The sequence below is a fragment of the Onychostruthus taczanowskii genome, unplaced genomic scaffold (genome assembly GCF_017590055.1).
Source record: "Onychostruthus taczanowskii isolate IOZ18803 unplaced genomic scaffold, ASM1759005v1 scaffold18, whole genome shotgun sequence".
Classification (NCBI taxonomy): domain Eukaryota; kingdom Metazoa; phylum Chordata; class Aves; order Passeriformes; family Passeridae; genus Onychostruthus; species Onychostruthus taczanowskii.
Genome location: NW_024499017.1, coordinates 9761272 through 9781558, shown reverse-complemented (window position 1 = coordinate 9781558; position 20287 = coordinate 9761272). Strand labels below are relative to the sequence as shown.

General features: G+C 43.4%; 1 protein-coding gene across 1 annotated transcript in view; it reads right to left on the bottom strand.

The window, feature by feature from the left end:
• The window catches only part of LOC121333922 (c-Maf inducing protein), a 130443-nt gene that overhangs the window by 35292 nt on the left and 74864 nt on the right, over window positions 1–20287 (bottom strand). The window contains exon 3 of the mRNA XM_041400726.1: window positions 17541–17591. Within this exon, the coding sequence (XP_041256660.1) occupies window positions 17541–17591 (51 nt within the window). The remainder of the gene's footprint in view (window positions 1–17540; window positions 17592–20287) is intronic.

The window sequence follows — 20287 nt, the reverse complement described above, 5'->3', positions numbered from 1 at the left end:
TTCTTTTCAAAATGAGTTTTTTAACTCCAGAGCATCTTTCTTTCAATCATCTCCTCTTGCTAACACCTTCCTCAGGCTAACAACAGATACTTGCTATTGAACTGTCTCTAAAGCTTAAGTTCTTTTCAAGAGACTCATTAAGCAACGGAGGGGAGAGAGAGAGGCCATCAAAACATCACTCTTCTAGTTCCTTTATTCTGAATGTGAATTCATATTCAGAATTCATTTCAATTTTGCCAAAGCAAAAAAAAAAAAATCTCATAGACCATCTTCTGTTTTGAAGGAGCTTGAAAAGTCATGATGTCACCCTCCAAATCTTCCACACAACAGCATTTCCACCCTCAAGAACAGCATGCCTGATTGCCTAACCCCATCTGCCCCAGTTCTCTGCATGCCCCTGACCATGTCCAAGCTATTTCATTAACTGTCCCACCTACAGACCAGCTGGAGAAGCAGAGGACAACTCTTACTCCTCAGCAGCCATGTGACCACAAACTACTGGAACAGAAGCTCCTTCATATTATGAAAAGCAATCTTTAGAGAAAACCCACCCACCCAAATTCCCAGAGGTGGCTTGGTGGCACTCTACAAGCTCAAGGAAATGATGATGAGTGTTCAAACATCACATCTGAAAACAACATGAGGGGCATAGGAGAGGCAGGAGGGGCTCTGAAGAGCATGGAGGCAGTGCCAGAGGCAGGGAAGGAGCTCTGCACTGAGGGACAGAAACTGCCAGGACCCCACTTGTGTTTAGCTCACACTCCCCTCTCTGCACAGCCTGGTCCTCTGCAAAAAAGGATGTTGAGAAGTCTGGACACATGCTCAGGTTTATTTAACAGCACTGTTTGGGCCCTCATATTTACGTGAAAACATGGGAGTTTTGCACTAAAAATGAACCTTACATTCCTCAGCAGCATTTCCATGAAAATCACATAAACTGCCCATTTTGTGCAGCCTTGCAGACTGCAGCTGCACATTTTGGGCTATACACGAGTGTAACCCAGGCAGGGATTCTGCAAAGGGCCTGTGTGCTTTGTTTGCCTTCGGAGCTTTGTGGCTCCTGGCATTTCCCCCGTGCTGGCCCAGGGCAGCCCCAGCAGGAACCATCTGACCACGCTGGCTCTCTGCTTATCAGCCACTTCCTTCCCACCCTGGAGCAGATCCACTGCTCAGCAGCAAACAGTCACCTCTGAACCCCCACCTGAAACACCAGAGAAGAGAACAATGCAGAAAAATGCAGATTTCATATGCACTGGGTTTCTCAGCATTGTTAGAGAGGGGAAAGGAGAGTGACACTAGGCTGACACGCCAAGACTGATAAAGCAATCCAATTACCTTTTTAATTAAATTCATGCCAAGTACAAAAGCACACTGGCAGTCTAGTTCACACTTCCAGTGCATTTTAAGCCACTGAAAAGCTAAAGGAACATAAAAACATGCTGCAGACATTATCAAATGTGGCTGGGATTTCAAAACTGCACAAAAATCTTTGTTGTGCTGAGCTCCTTGGGACAGAGAGAATCCAACAGTGACTTTAAGCAACCAGCACTACTTCTACATTACAGATTTCCTGGACTCTTTAGGAAACTTCAATCAGAGAATCTAATTTCTCTTATTCAGGTAGTGCCTTTATTTAGGATATTTTTGTTAGACCCAGTCCAGCACTAAATTTAAGTCAACCAGATGTTTTTTTAACTGGAAATAACTCCCTTCTGACTATTTAGACAGTTTTTAAACTGGAAACAACAACTTTCTGATTAATTGAGGACACCAAACCAAGCTGGTTCAAGAGATACAATTTCCAATGCTGAAACCTATTCCTTGTCCCTGTACTGTGAAGAAGCCAAAGCAGAATTAGAAGCTGACAAAATGTGGGGACAGTGGGAGGATGAGAGTTAGACCACTGGGTTACTGCATCCCTGCCTCTCTGGGCTGCCCCTTTCTGGTGAGTTACAGCTCATTTTCAGAGCAGCTCCTTCAGCCTAAGGGGAAGCTGCTGAAGGGAACTCTTGCCCAACAGGACGCTGCTCAGACAACTCCACCACAAATATCCTTCTTTCGCTGTCAAATCCAGTCTTGCTTGGAGTCAGGGAGGAGGAAGGGAGTTTTTCTTTCCCTTTTAGAGATGTCCATTATAAGTCAGAATTCTGATGATGCTGACATACATCAGAGGGAAGAGAGCAGGAGCTTCACCCGCTGCCATGCAGGGAAGACCAACCAAAGCTCCTGCAGGGCAGGCAGGGACTCAAAGGGAGCACCACGAGATAGCCACCTTTGCAGACACAACGAGCCTGCTGCAAGCACAGAATCCAAATTTATCAGTGTGTGCTTCATGTTTCCAGCACAAATGATTGAGTGGCACTGACAGACTGAGCTGCAGCCTGCAAACAGCATTACAGGAGTCTTGAATGATGGTGGGAAAGCAGCAGAAAATAAATAAATAAATAAAGGAGCCATCCCCAAGAGGGTTGAACTCTGCTGTCCTGAACCTTTGGCCATGGTTACAGCGCTGTTTTTCTCAGCAGAATGCTTTTCACTGTTGAGCGCCTTGCTGAAAGCCTCAATTAAAGCCTGAAACCTATCAGTGGGTTACAGAAGCAATTTGCTGTGTCTCAGCAAGCACTTAGAAACACTGAGCCATCTGCTCCATTCTACCTGTGCTGGCTCCAGAGCAGGGAGCAACAATCACTCACCAGCTGAAAAACAAAGCTGCCTGGTAAAGACCCACATGGAGAACAAGAATGTCAGCCCAGGAGTTCACTCCCCCTGGGTGCAGGTGCAAAAGATGCCTTCAAGTTGCTGAAATAGTTCACACAACGTTTATCATTAATAGCCTGAACAAGAGAAATACCAGGGTAGGAATCCAGCTTCTAGGGGGATTTCACTAAAAGCTCCTGTGAAAATTTATGTGAGTGAAAATAAGATATGCCAGCTTGGAATTTGACCCTTCTAGTTACTGACCAGCCAGAGCCACACAGCCAGTGTCACTCCAAAATCTCACCATGCTGACTTTAAATGCAAAACCACTGAATTTATTAAGTACCCAGAAGAAGCAGAATGAGGAGAATAAGTGACATGACAGGGCATTCATTCTCAAATCACTCTAATTAATTAAGTCTTGCAGAAACTCCAAGACCTAAGTCTCAATCCTCTTTTACAGGAGGAAAGAACTAAGTCCACGTATGAAAAATTACTTTTCTAGAGTTATTAAGCTAGGAAATGTGACAAAAATCTATAAGCAGTCATTTTTACCATCAGTGCTCAAAAGCCTTTGAACACTGCTGTGAACAGAAAGTTCAAGAGAGCCTAGGAAACTTTCAGCTTTTTTCAAGTAAGATGTTCGTATATTTTTCTATCCTATAATAGCCTCATCTTGTAGCCCTTGCTCATACACCACTTTCTTGGACAAAAATGATAATACTGATGTAGTCAACAGCTAAGAAAAATGGACTCTAATGCACAAATCAGCCAGCACGGAACATTTGCCTTGTTGAGCCCTAGCAAGACCTTTCATGTTAGGAACATCTTAAAGCAGCCACCACACCTGATCCAAAGAGGGAAAAATGAAGTTAGCCTTTTTGATGACAAAATTTCATCCTTGCTTTGCCACTGCCAGCCAGAGAACATTCTGTACTCTCAGGTACCTGTCTTCCCATCAGCAAATATTATTTCATTATATAAAGACAATTAATGACCATCCCTAATGCTGAAGAGCCTGCTAAATTCTAGCTCTCTTCCCCCTTTACCACACGCAGCCTACAAAGGATTGCTTGAGTCTTTAGCAGGGAGGCTCCTGCAGGAACGGGACAGGATGGAGCTCCTGCAGGAACAGGACAGGATGGAGCTCCTGCAGGAACGGGACAGGCTGCAGCTCCTGCAGGAACGGGACAGGCTGCAGCTCCTGCAGGAACGGGACAGGCTGCAGCTCCTGCAGGAACGGGACAGGATGGAGCTCATGGAGGAATGGGACAGGCTGCAGCTCCTGCAGGAACAGGACAGGATGGAGCTCATGGAGGAATGGGACAGGCTGCAGCTCCTGCAGGAACGGGACAGGCTGCAGCTCCTGCAGGAACAGGAGCTGCCCTGGAGGGCTGTGGGTGCCAGCAATTGTTTATTTCTTGCTGAGCAACGGGAGCAGCTCCAGCAAGAGGGAAAAGGTCAGGCTCCCGCACAAAGGTTCCCCCAGCTCATTGCGGGGACGGGTGACACGGGCTAGTGTTACACTTGATGTTGACAGTGCTTATGTAAAATGGAGGTGCCTCTTGCTAGATGCAAATCTGCAGAGATAAAAACAACACCGAGAGCAGACTCTGGAAAGGTTTTCTCCACTGCAGCAGAACATTTTGTTCAAACGCTGCGTAACAAGGAACAGGAAGAGTTGCTGGCCATGTCCAACACACATGTTGGCCTGTTCTACAAAGGCCAGGTGCACCATGTATTCTACAGCATCACCTGCTAGCATTTTGACCTTTAACTCATTATCTTCTTGAAAACAAAGAGGGCTTGGCATCCTAAACGTCAGCCACACCCATATTCTGCTTTTGAAATTAGCAGGTATCACTTACTTCACGGTATTCTGAAAAATACCTAAGGTTAACTTGCTGCTAACAGAATTTTCCCTGCTAGGCAGAGATGGACTTAAGTCACCAGCTGAATCCTCTGAAAGCTTTTGGAACTATGTTCCTCCCTGCAACACTTACCAATATGAAAAAAAAAAAAAAAAGAAACTTACCTGAAATTACTAAATCTATACAAAGTCCCAATCCAGCCAAAGGGCTGGGGCTGGGATGAGATTATGGAAACTTTTCTAAATCAGGGACTTCAAACTGCTCATGCTGCAGTAATCAAACTCTTCCTGACCTTCTGTAAGTTCTGTACAAAAAGACTAATGTGCTGCTCTCTAAAACAGAGATATGCTGCAAAACAGCAGCAGCAAACTTTTGCTCTCCACCATGTTTTCAGGTCACAGCTTTTTTGCATATTTCATTCTACCCGGTGCAAAATGCTGAAGTGCACCAAGTTCTCTGCTTCAGTTGCTTCTCTAAATGCAATTGCCTTGGTCGAGGCTCACTTTCCCATAAATTCCTTACCACAGGCCAGAGAAATGGAGGGAAATATTATAGGATAAGCTCTTCTGATTCTCACCCAGTTAAGGTCTAAACAACACTTTGTTTTTTGTCAACTCGGATAAAAAGGATCCTGGTAAAATCACCATTATTTATTACACTGAGACTGGCACCTGTGAATCTACGGCCTGAGTAAATTCACCCAGTGACATTCTCTGCCCTGAGCAGCTCGCAGTCTCGGTGATTAAAAGCAAGAAGGAGAGAAAGAGCAAGAAAACCAAGGTGATTTCTTTGATGTCACATGGCAAGCCAGGAAGAGAGCAGAACTGAGGTGTTCTGACCCTCAGACCTCCAAGGCAATTCCTGGATCCTGGTACCCTGAGGAGAAACACCACTGGCAGGCACTGTGCCTTCAGCAACTTGAATGCTGATACCCTGTTGCTGTGCTTTCCCATCTCACCATCTCTGGTCACCACCTTTTTCAGTCTGATTCACCTGTTTTTTTCCACCAGTGCCTGCCACCTTGCTCCAGATCTCACTAAGCCAGGCAAGAACCCCCCAAGGCTCAGGTCAGCACCGTTCCAGAGCTGCCAGAACGCCCAAGGCTCAGGTCAGCATTATTCCAGAGCTGCCAGAACGCCCAAGGCTCAGGTCACCATTATTCCAGAGCTGCCAGAACGGCCAAGGCTCAGGTCACCATTATTCCAGAGCTGCCAGAACCCCCAAGGCTCAGGTCAGCACCGTTCCAGAGCTGCCAGAGTTCAGTGGGTTCAGCAGGCGGTGACGTGGGTTCAGCTGTTACTGATGCACGAGCTGGAACAGCCACACAGACACTTCCCCCAAGCACAGCGTTTGTCCTTTGCTCAGGTACCACTGGGACAGTACCACTGCAGAGGAAAAGAATGCTGAAATAAACACAATTTTAAAAGCATGGATCAGAGACAAAACGCATTCCTGCTTGAACCAAGAGAAGTGCAAAGTGGACATGGGACAAAGGGGGGTGACAGGGCAGGCTCCTCAGTCGCCTTTCAGCATGACACTGGGCAGCTGCGACATTAATGCACTGAAGAACTTGCTCCCAAAGCATATTATAGACCTTATCTACATATATGTGTGTGTGTATATATACATATATATATATATCCTTCTCCTTTGCACACAGCTGTCAACTGACTGCCCATCCTTCTGGGCTTCTGCTCTCTGATATGCTCAACACCGCTGCAAAGAGATCCCTCAGTAACAACAGGGGATGAGAGGATGGAACAGGAAGGATATTTTACCCAAGCAAAAGGAAAAAAAATTAAACCATTAAATTCATGAGCTCCACTGAAGACGAACCTGCGTGCAAAGGCAGTGTGTGTGTTTCTCCAAAAACTGAAAGCAACTCAAAAATTGTGGCTTCCTTCTAGCCTCCCTAAGCAGGGAGGGAAGAGGTCATCCTTGCAGACCTCCCCACTACCAAGCAAAGAAACTGGGCTTTGTTTCTGCTGGTGCCTTGTCTTCCCTCGAATCCCTGCACAGCCCTTGAGTCTCTGTAAGATGCAGAACACAGCTGGTCGAGCAAACCCAGCTCTACCTCATTCCTGCATCTGAGATGCCGTAAACCCAGCTAGAAAACGCAAAAAGCCAACGGTGGCTCCAGCTGCACTTTGCCTGGGCTAATGTGGTTACTCTTGTAATCAGACCTGTCCACAGGGGAGACATTTTTTGGCATGGCCGACGCTGATGCATTCCCCGAAACCCTCCATCCCTGCTTCCATTTCCTTTTGGCAAACGTTCCCATTCTTCAGGCCCCAGTTCCAGCACCAGCTTTACACTTCAGGTTGGCAAAACATCAGCTTTCATCCTGCACACAGCAACTGCTGTTCCGTATTTTTGGTATCAGAGCCAAGCTGGGGTTTGTTTTTAATGTTGCTTTGGCTATGCGGAATTTCACTATGACTGCAGATACTCCAGCAGAAGCACAAGCCACTCCCTGCTTGCAAAAAGCATTAGTAGAGACAAGGCTGGTATCTTGGGTTGAAAATTCCATGTGACATCTCCCCAAATGAAGAAATATTCTAAAATATCTTGCCCATGAGCATTTGGGTGTTTTGGTTTGGTTTTTTTTTTTTTTACTACACAGAAGTCACGCAACATTTTTTCCTCCTTATCTTGGGCAGGAGAACAAACTTCAAAACAGTTTATCAACACAATTGTCCCAGACATACAGGAAAGGTTTGCCCTAACTGCAGGCTGGGGAGTAGGAAGTTTACAAACCCTGAGTTACTTAAATATCTTCTGCAGAATGAGTGAGAAAAACTCTCATAGAGACACACACAACAGGGCAGGAGCCAGACACCCTGCTCGAGCTACAGGACTTGAACAGCCTCTGACTCACTAGGGAAGGTCTCAAACATGTTCAGACACAACTGCCTCCTCCTCTTGCAGGACCTCACTGCTCCCTGCAGCAGCTTTGGCCCTTTTCTCCAGAGCAGCAAATGCCCCACACTGTCTGTACATCAGGATCTCAGTGTTCTGGGAAAACCCACCGTTTCCAGAGGTGGGAGTCTGATCTGCTCCTGTATCTGCAGCACGACCCAGAGTCAGAAAAATAATGTCTGATTCAAATAAAATTAAAAAAAAAAAAGACTACTAGAAAAAAGCAGGAATATGTGTACCATACACACTTCACACTTTCTGAAGCCTTCAGTGGACTAACTGCATTGAGTGCATAGGGGCAAAAAAGTGGTATTTAATAACTAAAGCACAGCAGACAGCGTGACATGCAGCAAACAGAGCACAGATGACACAAGGCACTGTGACAATAAGTACCATCTAGGTGTGGTCCTTGCTGTGTGTTTTTCTGTGCAGAGATCTACAGTTACTGACTAGATTATAAAATGCCTCTGACACCCAGCTGAACTGATCCAGGCTCCTAATTCCTTCTATCTTCATGCCCTTTATGTTGTACACATGATGGCTGTGTCTGTGGAGCCTTGGCATCCACCAGCTCCCAGCCCGTGGTGGGAATAAATGACTTGGCCACTGCAGAGAAAAGATACTGTGTAGGAAAAAAAAAAGGAGCAGGCACAATCTTATCATCACTGCACTTTGACCAGGTCTGGCAGAGCACAAAGCTGTGCACAAGGCCACCATGGAGCACAGCCAGGCATACCTGCTGTGCAGAGCCCCCCCACCTGGGCACTGCACCCTTCAGATCCCACTCGGGCACGAGAGAGATGGTGATCACCGGGAAAACAGGACGTGGTGGCCTCATCTGCAAGGCTGCACAGCACATGCCAGCAATTCCAGGCATGTGAGAAGCCTGATCGGAAGAGCTCGCCACCTGAGAAACCACCTCCAACTGGGAGTGAGCAGCTACTATCGCTACACATTGTAGTAACTGCTAACAAAAGATAACCTCAGAAAGATAATCTATCCCCCTTTCATTTTTCTGGGAAATTCCAATAAGCTGAGGTAGCAGCAAGTAGTACACAAAGCAATTATTTCTTCCCAGATATGCAAAATGGATTGAAAAGCCACGTCACCCCTTTTCCTTATTACTCTCTACTGCTGGCAGTGGACATCCTCAGCTTTTTCTGCTCTCCTCCCCTCTCACTAGTCAGCAAAACCTTCCAAATGGACGTTTACCCACCTGTTTCACTTTCTCCTCCTTGGCAAATGTATTATTTTGCTGATTTTCTAGCTCCTCAACACCATAAATGGCTTTGAAATTGGCTTCTCTCTTGTGCACCTGCATCATCAATGTCGTCAGCAAGAGAGATGTGCACGGCTCAAGGAACATGTTTGTGTCAGAAAGCTGCTGCAGAGCCTTAGGGAGAGCAGGGACTGGATGCTGATGTGATGCTTGCAAGCATCTTAATAGGGACTTCAGAAAAGCAGAGTATTTCTTTATGGGCTTTGGAGCACTGAATTTTCCAGCTGCTCACAGGGAGATGCCCAATTTCACAGCAGCATTTGCACTGGAAACATTCCCATCACTTTGTTCCATGTTTTTACATTGCATCTTATTGTGCCACATCAGCACAAACCCCCAAACCTCCTGCAACTGTTCAGCCTACCAAAATGCCCCTGGATCTCTGCAATTTCCTTGTTTTCCTTCTCCTTTGTACTGCGTGATGCGCAGGACTGAACGAAGACTCACAGCTTTCTGATCCCAAGACTCAAATCCTTGCTGAGAACCAGAGATCACTGGGGTGCTCCCAGAACCACTGCCCACCTCATGTTCAGAATCACTCACAACATCCCTGCTGCCCTTGATGGATCTTTCCTCTGGTCACACAACGTAATCCAGTATTCTCATCTTAAATAAGACAGTAAAGAGCACCAGAGACCAGGAGATGGGAAATAGCTGCAATGCAATGGCTTCTGAATGAAGAGAAGGGAATGAAGGATACACTGGCTTCTGGATACTTTTTTTTTTCTAATTTTAAAACCATCAGTGTTCTAGGAAAAAAAGACAAGGAGCTGTGACAGACAAGATGAGGGTTATAGCAAGAGTTAGGGCAGATGACACAGGTGTTCTAGGAAAAAAAGACAAGGAGCTGTGACAGACAAGATGAACATGAGGGTTATAGCAAGAGTTAGGGCACTGTGACACTTGCTTTACAGTTTTCTTTGGTATTAGCAGCAATTTTATTATCCCCTAATACATTATGTATACTATAATGTAAGGACAAAACTGTGCAAGAAATGACAGAGAAATTTAAAACAACACCTAGATCCCCTTTGCTCCTTCAGGGTCATGGAGGTCTCCTAACACCAAGAGTTCTCATAAGATCCAGAATGCAGAACTGGGCCCCATGGCAGCAGCTTAACAAGGCACTTATCATGTGTCATCTCCCAGAGTTAGGTTTTCACACCCAATGCATCATGTGAGGAGGATAATTACACTCCTGGGAAAGCCTACCAGTCTTGTACTGTCTCCACAAGAGAGCTCCTAAAACCAGATTTTTCTGCAGCCAGAAACCTGAACAAGAGAATAATTTTGGTGCAGCTCTATATTATGACAGCTACAGATGAGAAGCTGCAATTTGGTGAAATTCTTGGCCACCATGACCTCAAAATCCTGAATTGCAAGGAATTAGTAATAAGGTCAGCCCTGGAATAACGCGGAGGAGGAATTCACCGGCACAAAACCCGAGGATCCCTCTTGGCCAGCAGCTCAGCATTCCTGAGAAACAACATATTCCAGCAATTGTATCTGCTCCTCTTCAGAGCTGAGACCTAAGCACACAATAACAAGCTGACCTGTTTATTCAGCTGTTTTTGACACCCCTCTATCTTCAGACCTAATATTAGTTTGAATAGGATAGCATCCAAGTCTAGAGGGGAAAATTTAGAGCTGGTCCTGACTTAGCTAAAGCAAGATAGAAAATAACTACCTAGTTTCTACTCAAATTTCACCACCAGGCCATTAATTGGCTTGAGTTCTGCCTCCTTAAAAAAGGCCATTTTGGCAATACAGGAGGCAGCCAGGGGTGCCCAAAGCTCGTGTGCCTATGGCTGGATGAGGACAGGGCAGCTCAGAGCAGCAGCTCAGATCCAGGCTGGCACCCCAGCGTGCTGCCGAGAGCCTCCTTGGGCTGGACAAAGTGCTGTGCTGACATGGATATGCAGCTCCCAGATTTGAAGTGATTCATGTGAAGCCAACACAGAGCACAGCCCGTGCTCAGCTGCTGCTGCTGCAGATGTACCTTCTGGGAGGAACCTGCTCCAGTGGCCCCCCAGAAAGAGTGAGGTATTTTCCCAGTGCAAAGGCAGTTCAAGCTTAAAAAAAAAAAAAACAAAAAACTAGCCACTCCACCTGTTCCAGTTCTTAAAACATTACCAGCATTTCATAAATGAATAGAAGAAAAAACTTTCTGTCAACATCTTGTCTGTTTTTCATCTATTCATTTCCACCTCCCAAGTGAGATCTGTGCCTTTCTGCTGTGGCAGCACAGCTACCTCTAGCAAAATGAGATCCCAGAAACAGAAAACAAGGCCAAGAATTTTCAAGTGACTTCTGATAACAGATGGACTGAGACTGTCAAACTTGTGCTGGAAAATGAGAGAGGCAAGAGACTTCATGTGCTCATGAAGCTACCTCAAGCCAAAAAGAAAGCAAAAAAAAGACATCCCCCCCAACTTAACTACAAAAAAAATAAATGTTCTAGAAATAAAAGGCTGTTAAGTATGACAAGATTTCCATTATGTTGTTCCTGAATTTGCAATGAGGTTGTTCAGATAACAGACAGGGTGGTCTTATCAATCACCAGATGAATAGCAGGCACACACAGCTGGATTTCATGTTACCTTTCATACAGAAAAGAACAAACCATGACAGCAAACATCAACTTCACCATGAGAAGAGTAATCAAAACCTGAAAAACAGTCTCACTATGTTCACCAGAATGGTACCAGTTTGAGCTGTCTCACTTCTTGGCAACAGAGATCCATTTACACACCCCTTGGACCCCACACCTGTCCCCTACAAAGTCTGGACTAGAACAGCACCATAATGCAGAACAAAGGCAGGATATCTTAAATAATAAGATGTGATCATGATCTCCCATAAGTGGTACCCAAGCATTTCAGAGGAAGAGTATAACCACCAGCCAAAAGGTTGTGGGCTGCCTTTTATCTGTCCAACCTGTTTATCTGCTTGTCCAACACTAGTGTGTCATCAAAGCTCACAATGCTCCCAAAATCCTGGGGCTGTGAAAGGCAAAACCTAATTCCACATATTTGGTTCCCATCATTCTATCATTGACTTGCACATAGACACAAAAGGAAAAAGAAAGAAAGAAAAAAAACCCGTTGTTGGCCTAATTGTATCATAATTATTTATTGCTTTACCTCAAAGTAAAAGAAAATGAAAACTTCTCTGTTCTGTGAAAATGCCTCAGTGTTTCAGTTAAAGAAAGCAAAGAAACAGTTACAGTTTTGTGTGCTGGGTAACCATCAAGGAGAGGCCTGAAGTCCAGAATTACCACTCCAAAGAACTGCTGAGCTCTTCAAATAGAATTTTCACTATGCAGTCGAGGACTATGGAATTGTCACAGGGTACCAAATCTTTCTCTCTCAGATCATAAATTAGGTCACTAAACACACTGGCCCTTTTAATTATATCCACTGTGATTTCTTCCCAGATCTCAGAGTTTTAAGGCAAGATTTACTGAGATTTAAGGCTGTAAATTTCTTTAATGTCATCATTTAAATTCTATATAACCCCCACTCCTGTATCAGCACTATTTTTAATCATTACCATAGTGACAAAGCCGTAAAGGTGCTTTACACAATGAAGGCTTTACCACACTTTCAAGAACAGTTGCTCTTAACTTATTATTTTGCAGTTTTTAATTTCAAAGAAGAGTAACTCACTCTGAACATTCACCATTTGATACAAAACCTGTTACTCACCCATGGCTATTGCATAAAAAATACTAATTAACAAGAAATTCCTAACCTGGTCACAGTGAAGACCAGAGAGCATATCATCATTTAGGTCAAGTATGACTTTATTTGACAGTCAATCCCTTTGCAATTAATAGGGCTGCTTGTGCATGGAAGTATCTGTTTCCTGAACACACAGATAGAACAATCCCTATGAGAACCAGGCAAGTATTAATCCAAAATTAAAGTTTTTGAACAAAGGCCAACATCGCTTGTTTTAGTATTCAATGCAAAACGTTTGCAAATCCCAAATGACAACATTGTTCCAGTTTCCTAATTCATGAGATTCAAAACATGGGGTCTGGGTTGAAAATGAATTTTAAAACAAAAGGTAACGTGACTGCTGGCTGCAGGTCAGGGGTGTGCACATATGCTGGGCTGTAGAGCACAGACAGCAGGATGGGGAGGGGGCTGCTCCCCTCAGCCCAGCACTGCTGGGTCCTGTGCCAGGTTTGGGGCTTCACAGGCTCTCAGCAGCCTCCTACCACTTCAAAGTAAGCCCTGGACTGCATGAGGACAAGTGTGGCGTGGGTGGAGAGAGGACCAGATGATGTTCAAAGGTCCCTTCCAACCTAAACAATCCTACAATTAACACATTTGCACTGTCCCTGCTAAGAGATGTGTAAACTCCCTAACCAAGCAGCAGTACTCATTAGGGGACACATGGGCACTGGTAAAAAGCATCAGTGGGAAAGACAAGGTACAGGCAAGCCTTTCTATAAGATCCAGGTCAGAAGCACACAGAGCTTAGTTTGAGTCATGCTTCATGCTTTCCTGCAGACCTGGCTCTGTTCTGTGTTGTGTCAATTCAGGACATTCCCCCAAAGGCTGTCAACTGACATGTTTGACTGCTGCATCACCCAGCTGACCAGAAAACACGAGCAACTCACCCCACAATGAGGGCAGTGTGCAGGGCTTACTATCAAGCACAATAAAAAATGCAACATGCCCTGCATGAACTTAGGTGAATTCCCACTAAAAAAAATGTAAATCTATACCTGTACTCCTGGGGGAAAAAACCTCACTGATGTCTTTCTAACTGAAATGTAACGTGGTACTAAATTAGTCAAGTGTACCTTTTAATGATTAATACTTTTAGCATGTGGTGTAATGGGGCTACAGTTTTTCTATGGTACCTCTCAGTGCTCAGCACTACAAATGCACACAAAGTGCATTTAGCCCAAAGAGAGCAACACACAAACAAGCAACTAAGTAGATGGATGGATTTCCTGGCTGGGAAAATACCAACAGTATGTATTTGCTTATTTGTGTGTGTCCCAAAATTACTAGTCCCAGTACCTCTCAAAGCCAAGTTTAGCTGTGTCCATCCCCTGCAGAAGTGGTTGGTTACCACTGTATCTGCCCTGGATCCAGCCAGGGCAATGAACTGCATGTGTTATTCTCTTTTGTATACCCACAGAAAGTGTTGTTATCTTTATTGATACACTGTTATGACTTATCAGCTTCCACATACCAAAGATTATGTATCATGGTTTCAATCCAACCTCCCTGGTCGAGAGGAACTTTCCTTACACAATGGATTAATGATTTATGTTTGAGGAGCTGGAGAGTTGTTAACATGTTCTGTTTATTCTCTGGACAAAGATAGTTTGGCTTAGCTACAAGCTGAAGGAAATCAGGATTTCTAAAAATAGGCTGAGGTGGCCAATAATCCTTTAGGAGTTGTGATACTCACTGATATCCAGATTAAATGAGGAATTATGAGTAGCCCTTAGTGGGAGGGTTTGAAGTGGAAAGCCCAAAGAGAAGATGACTACATAAGGAACACTTGTATGGAAGTATCCCTACACCCTACTGAATTCAATGAGCCCAATATTCAAGGAAAAAGACACAACTAAAAAGCTCTGTAAGCACCTAGACAGCTAGGTAGCTGGATGACACATAAAACCCCTTGGAGCTGGATCTAAGCATGGATAATTACGTGTTTGGCTCTCTTTTATTTCTGTTAATCTGTACCATCTCTTTTATTCTTTTCTGGGTCACAGGAAGAAATTATTCTTGATTTTTATTTCCGTGTCTGTCTCTAGAACAAAAATAATTTCCAGGGTGCCGGTTGGCAAACTGAATTCCCACAGCATGTTAAACCTTAAAACTGCACCACATCAAAGCTCCCTCACAGACCTTAGCACCTTCCTACAAAACCAAAGTATGTGCCTGAACCTAAAGAGCTTCCCCAAATATTTGAGACACAGCTATTCGCTGTTCCTTCCCATTTCCCATGTAGCTCAGGGTACATGCAGCATCTGATTCCCAAGGCTTCAAGCACAGCAAAAAAAGTCAGAAGGACACTGACAGAATATGAATTTGTTCTCATAACTGTAATTTAAGAGAGGGCAATCCCCACTGCTGGAAATTCTCAGTATATCAGTTTGCTGTCTGTACAGTGGATTCCTCCAGCCTTGTTTGGGCAGGGCAGGAGAAAATTAAAATGAAATCTAGTGGCAAGCACACTGGGGTTCAGCTGGGCTCCCTAAATGCTCCCACCACACAAGTACAAACAATAGCAAGATCATCTCTGTTGAATGCTTTCCCCTGAACAACTGTTACAGCTATCTGCACCGGTTTGCATCTGTGCTCTACATCCCACAGAAATGTTTTGACCTATTATTTGTAAGACCACTGGACAAATATCTCATTCATCAGCACAACCACCCAATTATAATACAGCTGTGGCAATCTCTCTGCCATCTGGTGCTTTGTGTAAATGCCCCATTCCAGAAGAATAGGTTTCCTGTTTTTTGTGGGTTCCCTCCCTACCTGCTTAATCATCAAACCATACAAATTATGGAGTGAGATGAACCTCAGCACCTGGCTCTTAAAGTCATAGGCTCCAGTGCCAGTAAAGAGATAAACTTCACTGAGGCAGACACAACTGCACTCCCTCACTTCTCTTCTACACTGACAGCTTCTCCTGGTTCTTCAGCCCCTTGGGATCTCACTTAAGCCTGCCAAAGAGCAAAACACTACCAGGTGCTCTTCCTCTGAACTATTAAGCAACAAAAAGCAAGAACTAAATTACCTCCATTTTAGCAAAAAGGAATTTCTTAGTGCCAAGTACCTGGGCAGTGACTAAACCCTGTCACTGTTCTTATGGGAAAACACTATTTGCTATTCTTGGTAAAGGGAAGGGCTTTCAAATCAAGATAATGTTTCACTTGTTTTTCAGAAACAAATTTAATGGGGGTGGGGAGGGAAGTAGGGAAGCAAAAATAAATTCTACTTTGCACCAAGTCAAATTACTCAGAGTTTCCCAAAATGAGAGGCTTGGGTCAGAAGCACTGGAAAGTTTAAGAAATGCTCCTTTAAAAACAACTCCCACAGAGCAAAGCTCCTTCTCCATGACTGAAAGGCATGCAGGCAAGCCAGGTCACTCTGTCTAGCCTGGCTTGCTTTCTTACTTTTCCTTTTTGGTTTTTTGTTTGGGGTTTGGATTTTTTTTGTTTTGTTTTGTTTTGGTTTGGTTTTTTGTTTGTTTTTTTTTTGTTCTTGTTGGCTTTTTTTTGTTTTTTTTTTTTAATAATTTATTTAGAGGATTGAATGGTAGGACCATGTTGCACCTTTACCACATCTTACTTGATGTCTTCCAGAGTTGCACCTCCAACCCCAATTCTCCCTTCACTGCAGGAACAAAGTGGGCATGAGCCATCAGTACTTTGGTGCCACAACCATCCTGGGTGGGGTGAGGTAGGAAAAGAAATTCATTCCATCATCATTTCTATCCATGCTTTTTCTGATCATCCCTGCCTGCCAAAGCAGGAGAGAAAATAATGGCCACATGGAGATAATGCATCTGCATGCTTTAAGTGCTTTGTTATCCTCAGGAGTTGCAAAGAAATCAAGGCTGGCTGGGTATTGTGTTAATGATACTGTCAAGAGGCCAAAATAAAGTGCTACAGCACAACCCAGCCTTCTGCTATCAGCACTTCTGTCCCACTCTGGTTTGGGCAATCAGGGTAACAGGCTGCAGAATATGCCAGTGGTCTGGGAAAGGAGATCTCAACACTTGGCTTTTGCTGATAAGAACCTGGAACTGCTCAGAACACGATTCTCCCAGACACTGATGGCTACACAAAGCACACCAACACTGTAGTTCTGCCACACAACTGTTTTGCAACTATCAAATACACCTAACAACAAAACCAGTTTGGTGGGAGGGACTTCCGTATATTTTTCCATGTGGTTGCTGTCAGCAGGCTGAAATCTTGATAAGGTGCACAGCCAACTTGGCTGACTCCACTGAAACCCTGCTGAAGACAAGTCCTGAGCTGAAAGCTACTGCTTGTGTTTCCCACTGCAAGGCAAAGGAGGACAACCATATTCAGCATCTGGCCAAAACTCGTTTCTAACTGCATCAAAGATCCATCCAGATTCCATCCAAAGGTCAGCAGCTACGGTTTTAGATGAGGAATGTGCTGCTTTGGAGAGACAATGCTGTCACAGTGATCCACTTTCCCTACTCAGGGCAATCAGTCCATTGTTCCCACTGAAAATGAGAAAGGGCTTGAGGTCTCTGAAATGGAAACTGCCTTTAATTCCAAATCATCCTTAAGTATAAACACAGACTGATGCATCACTGATTGATGTTACACATACAATAAACAACTCTAAAAGACACTCTTTCTCCCTAGCTTCTCAGAAAAATCAAAACCAACCAAACAAAAAACGTCAAAATATCCCAAGAGTCCAGAGGATGTGATGAGGTGTACTTTCTATAGCATATTACACTTCACAGTGCAAAGCTAAAACCATCCCATCTCTGTTCTGTTTAAATGTGAATTAACTGCCCATCTACTTTTTGAGACCAGTCACATGTTGATAAAGCTGGGCTGTGTAACAAGTTAATTTGTCCACCTCATTCGAGACACAGACACGTTAGAACTGCAGACATGCTCTAATTTAGGGCTTCTGCAAGAACATACTTTATCCATTCAGAGCTTTGACAATGAACAAACAGGGAATTCTAAAAAGTACTCTTGGAGGCAGAGAATGAAGAAGATGAAGTACAGAACTCACCTTCCACTGCAAAGAATGGAACCACTGATCCCTCAGGTAGCTGTTCGCAGCCTGCAATAAAGAAAAGTTACAGACAGATTCATTAATTTCTACCAGTGCTTCAGATCACTCAGGCACTTTAACCAGTTTCTTTTCACAGCAAGCAGCGATACAAAGACCTTGTTGCATTATAAAATACTGAACCAAAACCTTACAAAATATTAACCCCCTATGAAATGCTGTCCAGCCCAAAGACTGAAAAATCCTCTGTGAATTCAGTCAGGTGTGGGTCAGATCTTTAATGTCTGTGGGGCATTTGCCTCTGCCATTAATCACTGGAAGGAGAGTAGGAAGATGGGCTGACATTTTAATAGGAGGAGTGGGTTTTTTCCATACTCTGGTTTCTTTCCTTGTCCTGCTCCTCCGTGGCCCCAAAGCAATTCAAATAATGTCTTAGCTCTTTCAGTGATATTAAAACAGTGAAAAGCCCAGCACACACAGACGTGCAGATACATGCACAGACTGTTTGCAGCAACAGCATGAATGTTGCAATAATCACTCCCAGCCATCACCCATTTTTGGCCATATTAAGCACAGCTGCCAGAAATTCCCAGTGTGAAGCCAGGTCGTAGCCAATGGAGGAATAGTTCAACACTCCCAAAGGTCAAAAGGCTTGGTATCAAAAAATATAAAGGCATGTAGAGTGACGTAAATATGCATGCCTTAACAAGGTGACATAAGTCTGAAATATTTGAGTGGGTAGAGATGCCCTTTGGCTTTTCCAGTTCCCCCTTAACGCTGCCAGTGGGCAGTTTTTACCCACGTTTCAAAATGTTTTACAAAAACACTGAAAATTACAGGTTAGCCTGTAAATCCATGTTAAAAAAAAAAAAAAAGAAAAAAGAAAAAAAGAAAAAGGTGAGGTTCTTTGCCAGTCAAAAAGCACATACTTCTTGCAAATTAGAGCATCACTTATCAAATGTCACTCCCCAACACCTTTTCAGGTAAGCATTCAAAATCCACAGTACAGAATGTATTTAATCTCCCAACACTCATTCAATTCACTGATAATGGCAGGAATACCAGAAGTAAAAATACTGTATGGTTACCAAAAACATGTTTAATATCAAGGTCAGCTACTGATGGTTCAGTGACACAAATTTAGACTGATTACTATGAATTAAACAGAGTAATATCCTTTTATATATGCATTACATATTATTTATATCTTAATGAGAATCAATTGCTCCTCCAGTAGATGTCGAGGCAATAAAGCAGGAATAAATATATTACAAATAATCTTGGCTGACCACAGAATTTATCAAAAACCTTCAATTTAAAGAAGGAATGCTGATATATCAGAATATGAAATTGCTACAAATGCAATTTAAAAACTTCCCTTTTCTATTTTCTCCTTTTTGCATGCAATGAAAAACTGTAAAAATATTTGGAGTGCAGATCTTCAGGATATTTCATTCAGACAATATTTAATGATTTTCCATTATTTACACTGTATTTTAGGTATATGTGGGCATTACAACACAAGACAGACTTTTTACCTGTATGTCACAGAATTAAATTTCAATTCAATATACTTTATACTATATTTTAATACAATGAAAAGGTCAAAAATAATTTGCCAGCAAAACACAGAAGAATGTTTTTATCATAATTAAAAAGATATGAAGGAAATGTACTTAGATATTTCTTATCTTTTCCCAGAGAGAAGGCTCTTAAACCTCAACAGACTTATTTGAAAAATTTAATTTGAAACTGAACCTTTTTTTTTTTTCTTTTTTTGAGGAGACAACTGGTTCATGCAGGAGAACAAAAAAACTCCTTTCCAAATTCTAGCATCAAAGCCCTCTAAAGAATAAGTAAAACCGAAGGTTTTTGTAGTCTTCATGTAAACTTAGCAATTGCACCAATAAGACTGAGTTTATAGGAACTATACAAACTAAGATACTCTTATTTAAATCAATATAATCAAAACTATTCCAGGGGAAGAGAGTACTTCACTCAAAGAGGCAAAATATCAACCTGATTCAGCCCTGGTCTGAAAGTAAGAACAAATGCTGAAGCCCTAAATTGAGATCTGTTAATTGTTCTCCTACTTTAATGATGTCAGCGGTACAGACTGTAAGACCACTGCAAATAATTAGAGAATATGATGTGTAGATAGAGTCTGGAAGTGACTGGAGCCCTAACTATTAGTGAGGACAACAGCACCAGGCAGAGCAGGAGACACAAGTGGACTGCAAATACCGGGGGAGAAAAGAAAGGAAGAATACGGCAAGACACAAAACCAGAACTGGCAAAGGAAGTACAACTCCATGGCAGCAATATACAAAGCATTTTAGAAGTAAAATTAGCCAAGTGACTAAGTTCCAACTGTGGGGCCAAGCACTGTCTACACTTAGTTATTGTAGAGAAGTGATCAAGCAAATTGGCACCTGGGTCTAGGTTAGGAGTGTGAACCCTCTAAACATTCAGAGCTCAGGCTGTTAGTCAAGACCACTTCCCAGGAAAATCAAGAGAAAGAAGACAAAGTGAACGAAGCAGAAAGTGAACAAAAGTGAACAGAAAATAGAAAAACAAACCTTTAGAGAATCCCCACGCTTGTACCAGTGATCAGGACTCAGTGGAAAGAGAAGCCTGGAAGGCCAATGGCCATCTCACCAGTGTCTTTAGACCATGCTCAGCACAGACTGAATGCTTTACCCAGCCACCCTTATCCTGAGGGATGCTGACACCAGCACTCCCCATCT